Source organism: Babylonia areolata, chromosome 20 (assembly GCF_041734735.1).
Source record: "Babylonia areolata isolate BAREFJ2019XMU chromosome 20, ASM4173473v1, whole genome shotgun sequence".
Taxonomy (NCBI): Eukaryota; Metazoa; Mollusca; class Gastropoda; order Neogastropoda; family Buccinidae; genus Babylonia; species Babylonia areolata.
The window spans coordinates 55,925,873-55,943,612 of NC_134895.1; the positions used below are offsets into that span (position 1 = coordinate 55,925,873).

At 41.6% G+C, this 17,740-nt stretch overlaps 1 protein-coding gene across 1 annotated transcript in view; it reads left to right on the plus strand.

The window, feature by feature from the left end:
- The window catches only part of LOC143294750 (zinc-regulated GTPase metalloprotein activator 1-like), a 44,260-nt gene that overhangs the window by 11,685 nt on the left and 14,835 nt on the right, over nucleotides 1-17,740 (plus strand). The window contains exons 6-8 of the mRNA XM_076606213.1: nucleotides 4,038-4,124; nucleotides 11,738-11,782; nucleotides 17,032-17,088. Coding sequence (XP_076462328.1) covers nucleotides 4,038-4,124; nucleotides 11,738-11,782; nucleotides 17,032-17,088 — 189 coding nt within the window. The remainder of the gene's footprint in view (nucleotides 1-4,037; nucleotides 4,125-11,737; nucleotides 11,783-17,031; nucleotides 17,089-17,740) is intronic.

Below are 17,740 nucleotides of genomic sequence, written 5' to 3' on the forward strand. Positions count from 1 at the left end.
TTCAGTCATCCCACCACCTCTTCCTTTCCCACTACTCTGTTCCTTCAGTCGTCCCACCACCTCTTCCTTTCCCACTACTCTGTTCTTCCAGTCGTCCCACCACCCCTTCCTTTCCCACTACTCTGTTCCTTCAGTCGTCCCACCACCTCTTCCTTTCCCACTACTCTGTTCTTCCAGTCGTCCCACCACCCCTTCCTTTCCCACTACTCTGTTCCTTCAGTCGTCCCACCACCTCTTCCTTTCCCACTACTCTGTTCCTCCAGTCGTCCCACCACCCCTTCCTTTCCCACTACTCTGTTCCTTCAGTTCCCACTACTCTGTTCCTCCAGTCGTCCCACCACCTCTTCCTTTCCCACTACTCTGTTCCTTCAGTCGTCCCACCACCTCTTCCTTTCCCACTACTCTGTTCCTTCAGTCGTCCCAACACCTCTTCCTTTCCCACTACTCTGTTCCTTCAGTTCCCACTACTCTGTTCCTCCAGTCGTCCCACCACCTCTTCCTTTCCCACTACTCTGTTCCTTCCTTTCCCACTACTCTGTTCCTTCAGTTCCCACTACTCTGTTCCTCCAGTCGTCCCACCACCTCTTCCTTTCCCACTACTCTGTTCTTCCAGTCGTCCCACCACCTCTTCCTTTCCCACTACTCTGTTCTTCCAGTCGTCCCACCTTTCCCACTACTCTGTTCCTTCCTTTCCCACTACTCTGTTCCTTCATTTCCCACTACTCTGTTCCTTCAGTCATCCCACCACCCCTTCCTTTCCCACTACTCTGTTCCTCCAGTCGTCCCACCTTTCCCACTACTCTGTTCCTTCAGTTCCCACTACTCTGTTCCTTCAGTCGTCCCACCACCTCTTCCTTTCCCACTACTCTGTTCCTTCAGTCATCCCACCACCTCTTCCTTTCCCACTACTCTGTTCCTTCAGTCGTCCCACCACCCCTTCCTTTCCCACTACTCTGTTCCTCCAGTCGTCCCACCTTTCCCACTACTCTGTTCCTCCAGTCGTCCCACCTTTCCCACTACTCTGTTCCTTCAGTCGTCCCACCTTTCCCACTACTCTGTTCCTTCAGTCGTCCCACCACCTCTTCCTTTCCCACTACTCTGTTCCTTCAGTCATCCCACCACCCCTTCCTTTCCCACTACTCTGTTCCTTCAGTCGTCCCACCACCTCTTCCTTTCCCACTACTCTGTTCCTTCAGTTCCCACTACTCTGTTCCTTCAGTCGTCCCACCTTTCCCACTACTCTGTTCCTTCAGTCATCCCACCACCTCTTCCTTTCCTGTTCCAAAAAAAACACAGCCTAGTTGTCTTAATGATTATCGTCCCTTAACCTTAACATCAGTCGTAATGAAAACATTTGAATGCTTGATTGTACAATTCCTAAAAACCTGCATTCCTCCATCTTTTGATCCCTTTCAGTTCGCCTATAGAGCTAACAGATCAGTTGAAGATGCCATTAGCATAGGTCTCTACCATGTCATCAGACATCTCGAAAATCCTAACAGCTATGCCAGGATCCTTTTCATTGACTACAGCTCTGCATTCAGCACAATAGTACCATCAAAACTATATTTTAAACTGAAAGACCTCTCACTGCCTGGATCAATTTGTGCATGGATCCTAAATTTTCTAAGATGCAGACCGCAAGTTGTTAAAGTTGGTGACCTCACTTCCTTCCCATGCATTCTCAACATAGGCACCCCACAGGGATGTGTTCTATCCTCACTGTTGTACTCACTATTCACACATGACTGTACAGCTCGTAATGAATGTAACACCATGGTCAAGTTTGCCGAAGATACTACTCTAGAGGAGGTGATTACGAACAGTGATGATTCAAAATATAGGGAAGAAGCACATGAACTTGTCAGCTGTTGTGATCAAAAAAACTTAGAACTCAACATGTCAAAACCAAAGAATTAATTCTAAATTTCAGGAAGACCAGATCTGACCCCTTACCACTTGTCATTAAAGACAAGCAAGTAGAGATCATCAGCGACTTTAAATTTCTCGGACTGATCATTTCCAACAATTTGAAATGGGAGAAAAATACGGAAAAAATTGTTAAGAAAGCACAACAGCGCCTGTACTTTCTTCGGCGCCTCAAAAAGTTTGGAATTAAAAAAGAAATCATGGTTGATTTCTACCGAGCAGTCATTGAAAGTGTGCTAATCTTCGCTATTACTGTTTGGTATGGAAACATTTCCAAGGCAGAAGTTGCAACCCTTAACAGAATCGTAAAAACTGCCACCAAGATTACCGAGGCTGATCTACCTTCACTAGAAGACATATATTATAAGTGGCTACTCAAAAAAGCAAAATCAATCAGCCAGGACGAATCACATCCAGCTTTTGGGATTTTCGAGATGCTCCCCTCTGGTCGACGGTACAGAAGTATAAGGACCAAAACCAATCGCTTCACCAATAGCTTTTTCCCCAAAGCAGTCAGTGCCCTGTCTCTCGAACAAATCCAGTGTGATAAATAGAACTGTGCAACCAACAACCATCTACTGAAAGATCTGGTCATCAGCCCCATCCACATGTAATATGCAGCTTCTGTTCAAACGTGTGTGCATGTGTGTGTGTGTGTGCGTGCAGTGCATGCTTGTGTGAGTATGCTCAAGTTTTTATATTGATATGCACTTGTATGTATCCTAATTTCTACTGTATCTGTGTATGATTTTAAATTTATGTTTGTATCTTGTTATGTACTATTCACTCCAATATTCCTTATGACCCTGGTACACTTGGTAATAAAGACATATTCTATTCTATTCTATTCTATCCTATTCTATTCTATTCTATATTAGTCTTCAAACAGAAATTCTCTTTGTTTATTAAAAAAAATATATTCAGACATTCGTGCTCATGCATACTTGTATGCATACTCACTCTCTCTCTCACTAACACACAGCACACACACACACACACACACACACACACACACACACACACACACACACACACACACATGCATGCTTCAGTAATTTTCTATGTTCTACACTTTTGTCATCTTTTTCCTTTTTCCTTTCTAACACTGGCTGTGTTGTCCTGTTCTTTCATTCTCACCTTTTCCTTTCTAACACTGGCTGTGTCGTCCTGTTCTTTCATTCTCACCTTTTCCTTTCTAACACTGGCTGTGTTGTCCTGTTCTTTCATTCTCACCTTTTCCTTTCTAACACTGGCTGTGTTGTCCTGTTCTTTCATTCTCACCTTTTCCTTTCTAACACTGGTTCTGTTGTCCTGTTCTTTCATTCTCACCTTTTCCTTTCTAACACTGGCTGTGTTGTCCTGTTCTTTCATTCTCACCTTTTCCTTTCTAACACTGGTTCTGTTGTCCTGTTCTTTCATTCTCACCTTTTCCTTTCTAACACTGGCTGTGTTGTCCTGTTCTTTCATTCTCACCTTTTCCTTTCTAACACTGGTTCTGTTGTCCTGTTCTTTCATTCTCACCTTCCATCCATCACAGCCAGCTCTCTGTCCATCCATCTTTTCTCTCTCTCTTTGTGTCACTTTGTCTGCCTGTCTGTATCTGTCTCTTTCTGTCACTGTCTCTCTCTCTTCCCCCCCCCCCCCCTCTCTCTCTCTCTCCCCTCTGTCTCTTCCCTCTCCCTCCCAAAGTACATTAAAAGCCCAAATGCCTTATTGATTTAGGTTATTGATATATCCTTTACAGATGCTAATACTGTCTGAAATTCGTGTCTTTATTTGTATTAAGCATTTAAGTAAGAGAAATTGTGCTTATATGATATTTTTCTTGCAAAAAATTATGGCAGATTGAAGATGTTTGTACACCCCCTCTCACAAGGGGCAAAGGCCTTTACTGAATAAACCATTAGTATTGATATTCATTCCTCTCTCTGTCTGTCTCTTTCTTCTCCCCCCCCCCCCCACTCCCCCCCCCCCCTCTCTCTCTCTCTCCCTCCCTGTCCCTCCCCCCTCTCCCCCTCTCTCTCTCCCTCTCCCTCTCTCTCCCTCTCTCTCTCTCAGCATTAATCCTCACTACTTCTCCCTGTCATTTCGTGTTTTTGTTTTGACAGGCAAATTGCCCTGGCAGATGTCATCATCATAAATAAAACGGATTTGGTGTCTTCTGAGGAACTGCTGAAACTTCGTCAGGAAGTCAGGTTGGTTGATTTCTTCACTTTAATTCATCGTGGACAAATTCTGAGATGACTTCATCTTGAACTTGTAACAGCAGAGTGTCACTCAGTGCCAAACACCTCCACATCCAGTTCCCCAAAGAGTTCTGGACTGTGTCTACATTGACGGCTCTGCGACAGATGCCATTCGGAACAGAGGGGCAGGAGTCTATGTTCAGTATCCAGGAGGCAGAGAAGAAAAGATCTGCCTCGCTACCGGCCTGTACTCCACCAATTACAGAGCCGAAGCAGAAAGCTTGAAAACAGCAGCAGCCCACATCGAGGTCAGCCCCTACACCAGCCACAACGTTGTATTCCTGACCAACGCCCTGTCCATCTTGCAGGCCCTTTGGTCCAACAGAGATCCAGAACTCAACGATCTGTCCTCTCTCGCCTCCCTCTGCACAAGTCACACAGTCACCCTGCAGTGGATTCCCTCCCTCTGCACAAGTCACACAGTCACCCTGCAGTGGATTCCCTCCCTCTGCACAAGTCACACAGTCACCCTGCAGTGGATTCCCTCCCTCTGCACAAGTCACACAGTCACCCTGCAGTGGATTCCCTCAGAATACTAGTTACAGTGAACTCTGAGTCCAAAACTTGTCTGTATCCATATTTTGTCTACCTTATCCGTGTTTCACAAGTTGCTTCCCTTCCTGAGTCTTCCCTTCTTCATGATTTCATTTAATTTGTGTTTTGGCAGTATTTGTTCAAACTTTAATGTTGGAAATGTCTAAAAATCAGAGGATAACATGGCAGTATTTGTTCAAACATTAATGTTGGAAATGTCTAAAAATCAGAGGATAACATGGCAGTATTTGTTCAAACATTAATGTTGGAAATGTCTAAAAATCAGAGGATAACATGGCAGTATTTGTTCAAACTTTAATGTTGAAAACGTCTAAAAATCAGAGGATAACATGGCAGTATTTGTTCAAACTTTAATGTTGAAAATGTCTAAAAATCAGAGGATAACATGGCAGTATTTGTTCAAATCTGAATGTTGGAAATGTCTAAAAATCAGAGGATAACATGGCAGTATTTGTTCAAATCTGAATGTTGGAAATGTCTAAAAATCAGAGGATAACATGGCAGTATTTGTTCAAACTTTAATGTTGAAAATGTCTAAAAATCAGAGGATAACATGGCAGTATTTGTTCAAACTTTAATGTTGAAAATGTCTAAAAATCAGAGGATAACATGGCAGTATTTGTTCAAACTTTAATGTTGAAAACGTCTAAAAATCAGAGGATAACATGGCAGTATTTGTTCAAACTTTAATGTTGAAAATGTCTAAAAATCAGAGGATAACATGGCAGTATTTGTTCAAATCTGAATGTTGGAAATGTCTAAAAATCAGAGGATAACATGGCAGTATTTGTTCAAACTTTAATGTTGGAAATGTCTAAAAATCAGAGGATAACATGGCAGTATTTGTTCAAATCTGAATGTTGGAAATGTCTAAAAATCAGAGGATAACATGGCAGTATTTGTTCAAACTTTAATGTTGGAAATGTCTAAAAATCAGAGGATAACATGGCAGTATTTGTTCAAACTTTAATGTTGAAAATGTCTAAAAATCAGAGGATAACAGGGCAGTATTTGTTCAAATCTGAATGTTGGAAATGTCTAAAAATCAGAGGATAACATGGCAGTATTTGTTCAAACTTTAATGTTGAAAATGTCTAAAAATCAGAGGATAACATGGAAGTATTTGTTCAAACTTTAATGTTGGAAATGTCTAAAAATCAGAGGATAACATGGCAGTATTTGTTCAAACTTTAATGTTGAAAATGTCTAAAAATCAGAGGTTAACATGGCAGTATTTGTTCAAATCTGAATGTTGAAAATGTTTAAAAATCAGAGGATAACATGGCAGTATTTGTTCAAACTTTAATGTTGGAAATGTCTAAAAATCAGAGGATAACATGGCAGTATTTGTTCAAACTTTAATGTTGAAAATGTCTAAAAATCAGAGGATAACATGGCAGTATTTGTTCAAACTTTAATGTTGGAAATGTCTAAAAATCAGAGGATAACATGGCAGGATTTGTTCAAATCTGAATGTTGGAAATGTCTAAAAATCAGAGGATAACATGGCAGTATTTGTTCAAATCTGAATGTTGGAAATGTCTAAAAATCAGAGGATAACATGGCAGTATTTGTTCAAACTTTAATGTTGGAAATGTCTAAAAATCAGAGGATAACATGGCAGTATTTGTTCAAATCTGAATGTTGGAAATGTCTAAAAATCAGAGGATAACATGGCAGTATTTGTTCAAACTTTAATGTTGGAAATGTCTAAAAATCAGAGGATAACATGGCAGTATTTGTTCAAACTTTAATGTTGAAAATGTCTAAAAATCAGAGGATAACATGGCAGTATTTGTTCAAATCTGAATGTTGGAAATGTCTAAAAATCAGAGGATAACATGGCAGTATTTGTTCAAACTTTAATGTTGAAAATGTCTAAAAATCAGAGGATAACATGGAAGTATTTGTTCAAACTTTAATGTTGGAAATGTCTAAAAATCAGAGGATAACATGGCAGTATTTGTTCAAACTTTAATGTTGAAAATGTCTAAAAATCAGAGGTTAACATGGCAGTATTTGTTCAAATCTGAATGTTGAAAATGTTTAAAAATCAGAGGATAACATGGCAGTATTTGTTCAAACTTTAATGTTGGAAATGTCTAAAAATCAGAGGATAACATGGCAGTATTTGTTCAAACTTTAATGTTGAAAATGTCTAAAAATCAGAGGATAACATGGCAGTATTTGTTCAAACTTTAATGTTGGAAATGTCTAAAAATCAGAGGATAACATGGCAGGATTTGTTCAAATCTGAATGTTGGAAATGTCTAAAAATCAGAGGATAACATGGCAGTATTTGTTCAAATCTGAATGTTGGAAATGTCTAAAAATCAGAGGATAACATGGCAGTATTTGTTCAAACTTTAATGTTGGAAATGTCTAAAAATCAGAGGATAACATGGCAGTATTTGTTCAAACTTTAATGTTGAAAATGTCTAAAAATCAGAGGATAACATGGCAGTATTTGTTCAAACTTTAATGTTGAAAATGTCTAAAAATCAGAGGATAACATGGCAGTATTTGTTCAAACTTTAATGTTGAAAATGTCTAAAAATCAGAGGATAACAGGGCAGTATTTGTTCAAATCTGAATGTTGGAAATGTCTAAAAATCAGAGGATAACATGGCAGTATTTGTTCAAACTTTAATGTTGGAAATGTCTAAAAATCAGAGGATAACATGGCAGTATTTGTTCAAATCTGAATGTTGAAAATGTCTAAAAATCAGAGGATAACATGGCAGTATTTGTTCAAACTTTAATGTTGGAAATGTCTAAAAATCAGAGGTTAACATGGCAGTATTTGTTCAAACTTTAATGTTTGAAATGTCTAAAAATCAGAGGATAACACCAAAGGAATTTTCCATGGACATTGACAGTAACATGGAGCCAAACGATACTCAGATGTTAGCCCAAGTGATTCACAAAGTGATACTCAGATGTTAGCCCAAGTGATTCAGAAAGTGATACTCAGATATTAGCCCAAGTGATACAGAAAGTGATACTCAGATGTTAGCCCAAGTGATTCAGAAAGTGATACTCAGATGTTAGCCCAAGTGATTCAGAAAGTGATACTCCGATGTTAGCCCAAGTGATTCAGAAAGTGATACTCCGATGTCAGCCCAAGTGATTCAGAAAGTGATACTCCGATGTCAGCCCAAGTGATTCAGAAAGTGATACTCCGATGTCAGCCCAAGTGATTCAGAAAGTGATACTCCGATGTCAGCCCAAGTGATTCAGAAAGTGATACTCCGATGTCAGCCCAAGTGATTCAGAAAGTGATACTCCGATGTCAGCCCAAGTGATTCAGAAAGTGATACTCCGATGTCAGCCCAAGTGATTCAGAAAGTGATACTCCGATGTCAGCCCAAGTGATTCAGAAAGTGACAACCAGAACTTTACCTGTTTCCTGACTTGTTCTGCGTTCCTGAGCTGCGTGTGAATGACCAGTGTGAAAGCGCTTAGATTTGTCTCTGCACAAGATTCAGCACTATATAAATACTATCATTATTATTATTATTATTGAAATCCCACATTCACTCACATATACAAGTGGAGTTTTACATGTAAGACTGTTTTCACCTCGTCCTTTACACAGTTATTCTTTGTTTTTTAGGATGTGCATGCTGGGTATGTTTTGTTTCCATATCCACCAAACACTGACATGGATTACAGGATCTTTAGTGTGTGTATTTGACCTTCTGCATGCATATACACACAAAGGGGGTCCAGGCACTAGCAGGGCTGCACATTTGTTGACTTGGGAGATCAGAAAAATCTGGACCCTTAACCCAGCAGTTGCAGTGAAACAGGGGTCAAACTAAGGAAAGTGTGAAAATAGTATCTGTCTCCTGTCATCATGTCAAATTTGATAGCAATCCATCCACAAATAAAAATAGCATCGGTCTTCTGTCATCATGTCAACGTTGATAGCAATGTATCCACAAATAAAAATGGTATCTGCCTCCTGTCATCATGTCAAATTTGATAGCAATCCATCCACAAATAAAAATAGCATCGGTCTTCTGTCATCATGTCAACGTTGATAGCAATGTATCCACAAATAAAAATGGTATCTGCCTCCTGTCATCATGTCAAATTTGATAGCAATCCATCTACAGATAAAAATGGTATGTCTCCTGTCCTCATGTCAAATTTGATAGCAATCCATCTACAGATAAAAATGGTATGTGTCCTGTCATCATGTCAAATTTGATAGCAATCCATCTACAGATAAAAATGGTATGTCTCCTGTCCTCATGTCAAATTTGATAGCAATCCATCCACAAATAAAAATGGTATGTGTCCTGTCATCATGTCAAATTTGATAGCAATCCATCCACAGATAAAAATGGTATGTCTCCTGTCCTCATGTTAAATTTGATAGCAATCCATCCACAGATAAAAATAGTGTGTCTCCTGTCATCATGTCAAATTTGATAGCAATCCATCCACAAATAAAAATGGTATGTCTCCTGTCCTCATGTTAAATTTGATAGCAATCCATCCACAGATAAAAATAGTGTGTCTCCTGTCCTCATGTCAAATTTGATAGCAATCCATCCACAAATAAAAATGGTATGTGTCCTGTCCTCATGTCAACGTTGATAGCAATCTATCCACAAATAAAAATAGTGTGTCTCCTGTCATCATGTCAAATTTGATAGCAATCTATCCACAAATAAAATCACTGGCAAGTTTGGCAACTTGGCTGAGGCAGCATGTCTGAATCGGTTCCGAGAAGAGAGAGAGTGTGTGTGTTAGGTATGTTTTTATACTGATAAGTATCTTATTTTTAAGGCAGAGTGCAGAATTAATCATATTAACCCCTAGGCTGCCTGCATGACGAGATAACTCGTCATGGCAAGCATGTATACTTCGCTGCCTGCATGACGAGATAACTCGTCATCGAAATATTCGGACTTTTCCCTGGTTTGCATTCACTTCCTTGGCAAAAATAGTGGTAGCTTTAGCCTGGGGAAGCTCTCTAGATTCTATTCATAGCTAGAAACCCCATCTACGTCATGAAGCAGTCCTTTATTTGAACGTTTTGGTTGGGTCACTGTCCAAGTGTTTGCCTGACTTCTCTCCTCGCTCGCTCAACAAAATGTCAGACTGACGCCGTGCTCAAGACATGCGATCGTGACGAACTAAATCAACCATGATTTCTTTCTTTAGCTGATGCTCAGAAAGAATTGAAGCGTAAATTCGAAGGAGAAGATAGAGATGAACATTGATAGGACGATCTGATAGAAAATAAAGGGACTAATCAAGAGAGTGGCCAAGATGCGACTGTCAGTGAGTGATGCCGGCTGTACAGATGTTAGCAGACGACAGATGACCGAATTAGCAGCAGAGTGATATTCTTGGGACGCAGCCAACGCGGTCTGATGAGAACTGAATCAAGTGACCGTGTGAGAGGGGTGAGGAGGAGGGGGGGTGGAGACTGAGGGGGCGTGGCCTCACATCCATCTTATCACTTGGAGAAGTCACAATGTATTGTGTATCTATCTCTTAAAAAATATATACATATTGTGGTTGTTCTAGTATGATTTTGTGTTTGCAGATATCCATTTGTCCAGAAAATATGATGTTTTTGTGCAAATTACCTGACTAATGTTTGTAATGAACAAGTTGAAAATGTGACAAAAAACAAAACACTGATTTCAAAACAACAGCATGTCACTAAAAATATATAAAATGGGAAACAGCATGTGTTTTGTATTCTTTATTCATTTACCTTTCAGAAAATATATACTTTTATGGGTCTTTCTCCAATAACAAAGAGCACAGAATTTTTGGAAAATTTATACCCGTTTTTTGGGAAAAAACCCTGGCAAATAGATTTCACTTAAATCTTATTTTCCTGGCAGTGAAAGGGTTAACCTTATTCAAATAATCTTCATTCTTGTATGTAAAAATGATATACAGAACTAGCACTCACTGGGGCTTACACCAAGGACCCAGCAGTGACAATGACTGGTGTGCCCTGTTGGTGATCACTTCTGTTTCCTTCACACAGACATGTGTGGCTTGCACAGTGACAGGACCCAGCAGTGACAATGACTGGTGTGCCCTGTTGGTGATCACTTCTGTTTCCTTCTCACAGACATGTGTGGCTTGCACAGTGACAGGACCCAGCAGTGACAATGACTGGTGTGCCCTGTTGGTGATCACTTCTGTTTCCTTCACACAGACATGTGTGGCTTGCACAGTGACAGGACCCAGCAGTGACAATGACTGGTGTGCCCTGTTGGTGATCACTTCTGTTTCCTTCACACAGACATGTGTGGCTTGCACAGTGACAGGACCCAGCAGTGACAATGACTGGTGTGCCCTGTTGGTGATCACTTCTGTTTCCTTCACACAGACATGTGTGGCTTGCACAGTGACAGGACCCAGCAGTGACAATGACTGGTGTGCCCTGTTGGTGATCACTTCTGTTTCCTTCACACAGACATGTGTGGCTTGCACAGTGACAGGACCCAGCAGTGACAATGACTGGTGTGCCCTGTTGGTGATCACTTCTGTTTCCTTCACACAGACATGTGTGGCTTGCACAGTGACAGGACCCAGCAGTGACAATGACTGGTGTGCCCTGTTGGTGATCACTTCTGTTTCCTTCACACAGACATGTGTGGCTTGCACAGTGACAGGACCCAGCAGTGACAATGACTGGTGTGCCCTGTTGGTGATCACTTCTGTTTCCTTCTCACAGACATGTGTGGCTTGCACAGTGACAGGACCCAGCAGTGACAATGACTGGTGTGCCCTGTTGGTGATCACTTCTGTTTCCTTCACACAGACATGTGTGGCTTGCACAGTGACAGGACCCAGCAGTGACAATGACTGGTGTGCCCTGTTGGTGATCACTTCTGTTTCCTTCACACAGACATGTGTGGCTTGCACAGTGACAGTGTTTACTGTTTATGATGGAATATGACCAGAATCATTGATAGTCTCTGCTGATCATCCTCCTGAAAGTGGTGTTTTCTGTTTTATTTCAGGTCCATAAACAGTTTTGCAAAACTGCATGAGACCACGCAAGCCAAGTGAGTTTAGATTTTGTGGCTGCTGTTTGTAGGGGTTTGTTCTGTTCTGTTTGTAGGGGTTTGTTCTGTTCTATGTTTGTAAGGGTTTGTTCTGTTCTATGTTTGTAAGGGTTTGTTCTGTTATATGTTTGTAGAAGTTTGTTCTGTTCTGTTTGTAGGGGTTTGTTCTGTTCTATGTTTGTAGAAATTTGTTCTGTTCTGTGTTTGTAAGGGTTTGTTCTGTTCTGTGTTTGTAGGGGTTTGTTCTGTTCTATGTTTGTAGAAGTTTGTTCTGTTCTGTGTTTGTAAGGGTTTGTTCTGTTCTGTGTTTGTAGGGGTTTGTTCTGTTATATGTTTGTAGAGGTTTGTTCTGTTCTGTGTTTGTAGGGGTTTGTTCTGTTCTGTGTTTGTAGGGGTTTGTTCTGTTCTGTGTTTGTAGGGTTTGTTGTGTCCTGTGTTTGTAGGGTTTGTTCTGTTCTGTGTTTGTAAGGGTTTGTTCTGTTCTGTGTTTGTAGGGGTTTGTTCTGTTCTGTGTTTGTAGGGTTTGTTGTGTCCTGTGTTTGTTGGGGTTTGTTCTGTTCTGTGTTTGTAAGGGTTTGTTCTGTTCTATATTTGTAAGGGTTTGTTCTGTCCTGTGTTTGTTTCTTTGCACTGTGGCTTCTTGTGGGGATGCAGAGGGCTCTTTCAGTGTCAGTATAGTATCCCCACCTTCAGGAAATTCCCTGCTATGAATTTCCTCTTTCCGATCACTTTCTTTGTTTCTGCCTTCATCTTTTTCTTTCTGTCGTCTCTTCTTTTATTTGTTGCCTTGCTGGGCCACTCATCTGTGGCTTTCTTCTGGAATGGCCCTGTGGCTTTCTTTCTTCTAGAATGGCCCTGTGGCTTTCTTTCTTCTAGAATGGCCCTGTGGCTCTCTTTCTTCTGGAATGGCCCTGTGGCTTTCTTTCTTCTAGAATGGCCCTGTGGCTTTCTTTCTTCTAGAATGGCCCTGTGGCTCTCTTTCTTCTGGAATGGCCCTGTGGCTTTCTTCTGGAATGGCCCTGTGGCTTTCTTTCTTCTAGAATGGCCCTGTGGCTTTCTTTCTTCTGGAATGGCCCTGTGGCTTTCTTCTGGAATGGCCCTGTGGCTTTCTTCTAGAATGGCCCTGTGGCTTTCTTTCTTCTGGAATGGCCCCGTGGCTTTCTTCTGGAATGGCCCTGTGGCTTTCTTTCTTCTAGAATGGCCCTGTGGCTTTCTTTCTTCTAGAATGGCCCTGTGGCTTTCTTCTAGAATGGCCCTGTGGCTTTCTTTCTTCTAGAATGGCTCTGGTTTTCTTCTAGAATGGCTCTGTGGCTTTCTTTCTTCTAGAATGGCCCTGTGGTTTTCTTTCTTCTAGAATGGCCCTGTGGTTTTCTTCTAGAATGGCTCTGGTTTTCTTCCAGAATGGCCCTGTGGCTTGCTTTCTTCTAGAATGGCCCTGTGGTTTTCTTTCTTCTAGAATGGCCCTGTGCCTTTCTGTCTTCTAGAATGGCTCTGTGGCTTTCTTCTAGAATGGCCCTGTGGCTTTCTTTCTTCTAGAATGGCTCTGTGGCTTTCTTCTAGAATGGCTCTGTGGATTTCTTCTGGAATGGCCCTGTGGCTTTCTTTCTTCCAGAATGGACCTGTGGCTTTCTTCCAGAATGGCCCTGTGGTTTTCTTCTGGAATGGCTCTATGGCTTTCTTCTAGAATGGCCCTGTGGCTTTCTTTCTTCTAGAATGGCCCTGTGGTTTTCTTTCTTCTAGAATGGCCCTGTGGTTTTCTTCTAGAATGGCTCTGGTTTTCTTCTAGAATGGCTCTGTGGCTTTCTTTCTTCTAGAATGGCCCTGTGGCTTTCTTCTAGAATGGCCCTGTGGCTTTCTTTCTTCCAGAATGGCCCTGTGGCTTTCTTTCTTCCAGAATGGCCCCTGTGGCTTTCTTCTAGAATGGCCCTGTGGCTTTCTGTCTTCTAGAATGGCCCTGTGGCTTTCTTCTAGAATGGCCCTGTGGCTTTCTTTCTTCTAGAATGGCCTTGTGGTTTTCTTTCTTCTAGAATGGCTCTGTGGCTTTCTTCTAGAATGGCCCTGTGGCTTTCTTTCTTCTAGAATGGCCCTGTGGCTTTCTTTCTTCTAGAATGGCTCTGTGGCTTTCTTCTAGAATGGCCCTGTGGCTTTCTTTCTTCTAGAATGGCCCTGTGGCTTTCTTTCTTCTAGAATGGCTCTGTGGCTTTCTTCTAGAATGGCCCTGTGGCTTTCTTTCTTCTAGAATGGCTCTGTGGCTTTCTTCTAGAATGGCCCTGTGGCTTTCTTTCTTCTAGAATGGCCCTGTGGCTTTCTGTCTTCTAGAATGGCCCTGTGGTTTTCTTCTAGAATGGCCCTGTGGTTTTCTTTCTTCTAGAATGGCCCTGTGGCTTTCTGTCTTCTAGAATGGCCCTGTGGTTCTCTTCTAGAATGGCCCTGTGGTTTTCTTTCTTCTAGAATGGCCCTGTGGCTTTCTTTCTTCTAGAATGGCCTTGTGGTTTTCTTTCTTCTAGAATGGCTTTGTGGCTTTCTTTCATCTAGAATGGCCCTGTGGCTTTCTTCTAGAATGGCCCTGTGGCTTTCTTTCTTCTAGAATGGCCCTGTGGCTTTCTGTCTTCTAGAATGGCCCTGTGGCTTTCTGTCTTCTAGAATGGCCCTGTGGTTTTCTTTCTTCTAGAATGGCCCTGTGGCTTTCTTTCATCTAGAATGGCCCTGTGGCTTTCTGTCTTCTAGAATGGACCTGTGGCTTTCTGTCTTCTAGAATGGCTCTGTGGTTTTCTTTCTTCTAGAATGGCTTTGTGGCTTTCTTTCATCTAGAATGGCCCTGTGGTTTTCTTCTAGAATGGCCCTGTGGCTTTCTTTCTTCTAGAATGGCTCTGTGGCTTTCTGTCTTCTAGAATGGCCCTGTGGCTTTCTGTCTTCTAGAATGGCCCTGTGGCTTTCTGTCTTCTAGAATGGCTCTGTGGTTTTCTTTCTTCTAGAATGGCTTTGTGGCTTTCTTTCATCTAGAATGGCCCTGTGGTTTTCTTCTAGAATGGCCCTGTGGCTTTCTGTCTTCTAGAATGGCCCTGTGGTTTTCTTTCTTCTAGAATGGCCCTGTGGTTTTCTTTCTTCTAGAATGGCCTTGTGGCTTTCTTTCATCTAGAATGGCCCTGTGGCTTTCTTCTAGAATGGCTTTGTGGCTTTCTGTCTTCTAGAATGGCCCTGTGGCTTTCTTCTAGAATGGCCCTGTGGCTTTCTTTCATCTAGAATGGCCCTGTGGCTTTCTGTCTTCTAGAATGGACCTGTGGCTTTCTTTCTTCTAGAATGGCCCTGTGGTTTTCTTTCTTCTAGAATGGCCTTGTGGCTTTCTTTCATCTAGAATGGCCCTGTGGCTTTCTTCTAGAATGGCTCTGTGGCTTTCTTCTAGAATGGCCCTGTGGTTTTCTTTCTTCTAGAATGGCCCTGTGGCTTTCTGTCTTCTAGAATGGCTCTGTGGTTTTCTTCTAGAATGGACCTGTGGCTTTCTTCTAGAATGGCCCTGTGGCTTTCTTTCTTCTAGAATGGCTCTGTGGCTTTCTGTCTTCTAGAATGGACCTGTGGCTTTCTTTCTTCTAGAATGGCCCTGTGGCTTTCTTTCTTCTAGAATGGCTCTGTGGCTTTCTTCTAGAATGGCTCTGTGGCTTTCTTTCTTCTAGAATGGCCCTGTGGCTTTCTTCTAAAATGGCCCTGTGGTTTTCTTCTGGAATGGCTCTATGGCTTTCTTCTAGAATGGCTCTGTGGCTTTCTTTCTTCTAGAATGGCCCTGTGGCTTTCTTTCTTCTAGAATGGCTCTGTGGCTTTCTTTCTTCTAGAATGGCCCTGTGGCTTTCTTTCTTCTAGAATGGCTCTGTGGATTTCTTCTAGAATGGCCCTGTGGCTTTCTTTCTTCTAGAATGGCTCTTTGGCTTTCTTCTGGAATGGCTCTGTGGTTTTCTTTCTTCTAGAATGGCCCTGGGGTTTTCTTCTAGAATGGCCCTGTGGCTTTCTTTCTTCTAGAATGGCCCTGTGGCTTTCGTCTAGAATGGCTCTGTGGCTTTTGTCTAGAATGGCCCTTTGGCTTTCTTCTAGAATGGCCCTGTGGCTTTCTTCTGGAATGGCCCTGTGGCTTTCTTTCTTCTGGAATGGCCCTGTGGCTTTCTTTCTTCTAGAATGGCCCTGTGGTTTTCTTTCTTCCAGAATGGCCCTGTGGCTTTCTTTCTTCTGGAATGGCCCTGTGGCTTTCTTTCTTCCAGAATGGCCCTGTGGCTTTCTTTCTTCTAGAATGGCCCTGTGGCTTTCTTTCTTCTAGAATGGCCCTGTGGCTTTCTTTCTTCCAGAATGGCCCTGTGGCTTTCTTTCTTCTAGAATGGCCCTGTGGCTTTCTTTCTTCCAGAATGGCCCTGTGGCTTTCTTTCTTCCAGAATGGCCCTGTGGCTTTCTTTCTTCTAGAATGGCCCTGTGGCTTTCTTTCTTCCAGAATGGCCGTGTGGCTTTCTTTCTTCTAGAATGGCCCTGTGGCTTTCTTTCTTCTAGAATGGCACTGTGGTTTTCTTCTGGAATGGCCCTGTGGCTTTCTTCTAGAAAATCTTAATATTTTTGTCTTTCTTTTTACTTGATAATTGGGCAATCTTTCTATAGTTTTGGGGGGTTCTTTTGTCATCGTTTTTGGTTGTTGTTTTTGTTGTTGTTGGTGGTGGTGGTGGTGGTTTTTGTTGTTGTTTTTTGCTCTTATTGTGTTTTCATGGGCATCATCAAACTATATGAATGTGTTCTGATGCTGAATACAAAACTAAGAAAATTTTCCATATGCTCTACAAAGCTATAGCACTGAAGTAAGAATTTCAGTATTTTCATATGTATTTACCCATTAGTTCTGCAAGTTTCTGGTTTTGTGTTTTGTATTTTTTGTGATTTTTTTCCTAACCCTTACCAATCTGTTGTTTGTGGGTAAAAGAAAGGGAGAATACTCATTGTCCCTAGTTTGTTACAAACAGAAATTCTTGAATTTATGACATCTTATGTTTTTTGTTTTTGTTGTTCTTTTGTTTCATGCATGTTTTTTGATAATGTCAAGACGATTGTTGTAAAGGCTAATGTGTTCCAGCTGTTTGTGTGTTGTAAAGGCTAATGTGTTCCAGCTGTTTGTGTGTTGTAAAGGCTAATGTGTTCCAGCTGTTTGTGTGCTGTAAAGGCTAATGTGTTCCAGCTGTTTGTGTTGTAAAGGCTAATGTGTTCCAGCTGTTTGTGTGTTGCAGAGTGGATCTGGGCAACATACTGGACATCAATGCTTATGGCGCTTATGAACCTGCCAGGTTTGATTCTCACAGATTGTCTGCAAAATGTCCACATTGTAGTTTTTTGTGCAATGACTCTGCACTTTGACAGCAGGGCTGTTGTAGTTTTTTGTGCAATGACTCTGCACTTTGACAGCAGGGCTGTTGTAGTTTTTTGTGCAATGACTCTGCACTTTGACAGCAGGGCTGTTGTAGTTTTTTGTGCAATGACTCTGCACTTTGACAGCAGGGCTGTTGTAGTTTTTTGTGCAATGACTGCACTTTGACAGCAGGGCTGTTGTAGTTTTTTGTGCAATGACTGCACTTTGACAGCAGGGCTGTTGTAGTTTTTTGTGCAATGACGCTGCACTTTGACAGCAGGGCTGTTGTAGTTTTTTGTGCAATGACTCTGCACTTTGACAGCAGTTTAGCCTCTCCTTTCTTTCTGATGCAGTCTTGTAGTTGGCTGTTCAAAGTTCATTATGAAAGAGTCTTGTAATTGGCTGTTCAAAGTTCATTATGAAAGAGTCTTGTAATTGGCTGTTCAAAGTTCATTATGAAAGAGTCTTGTTATTGGCTGTTCAAAGTTCATTATGAAAGAGTCTTGTAATTGGCTGTTCAAAGTTCATTATGAAAGAGTCTTGTAATTGGCTGTTCAAAGTTCATTATGAAAGAGTCTTGTAATTGGCTG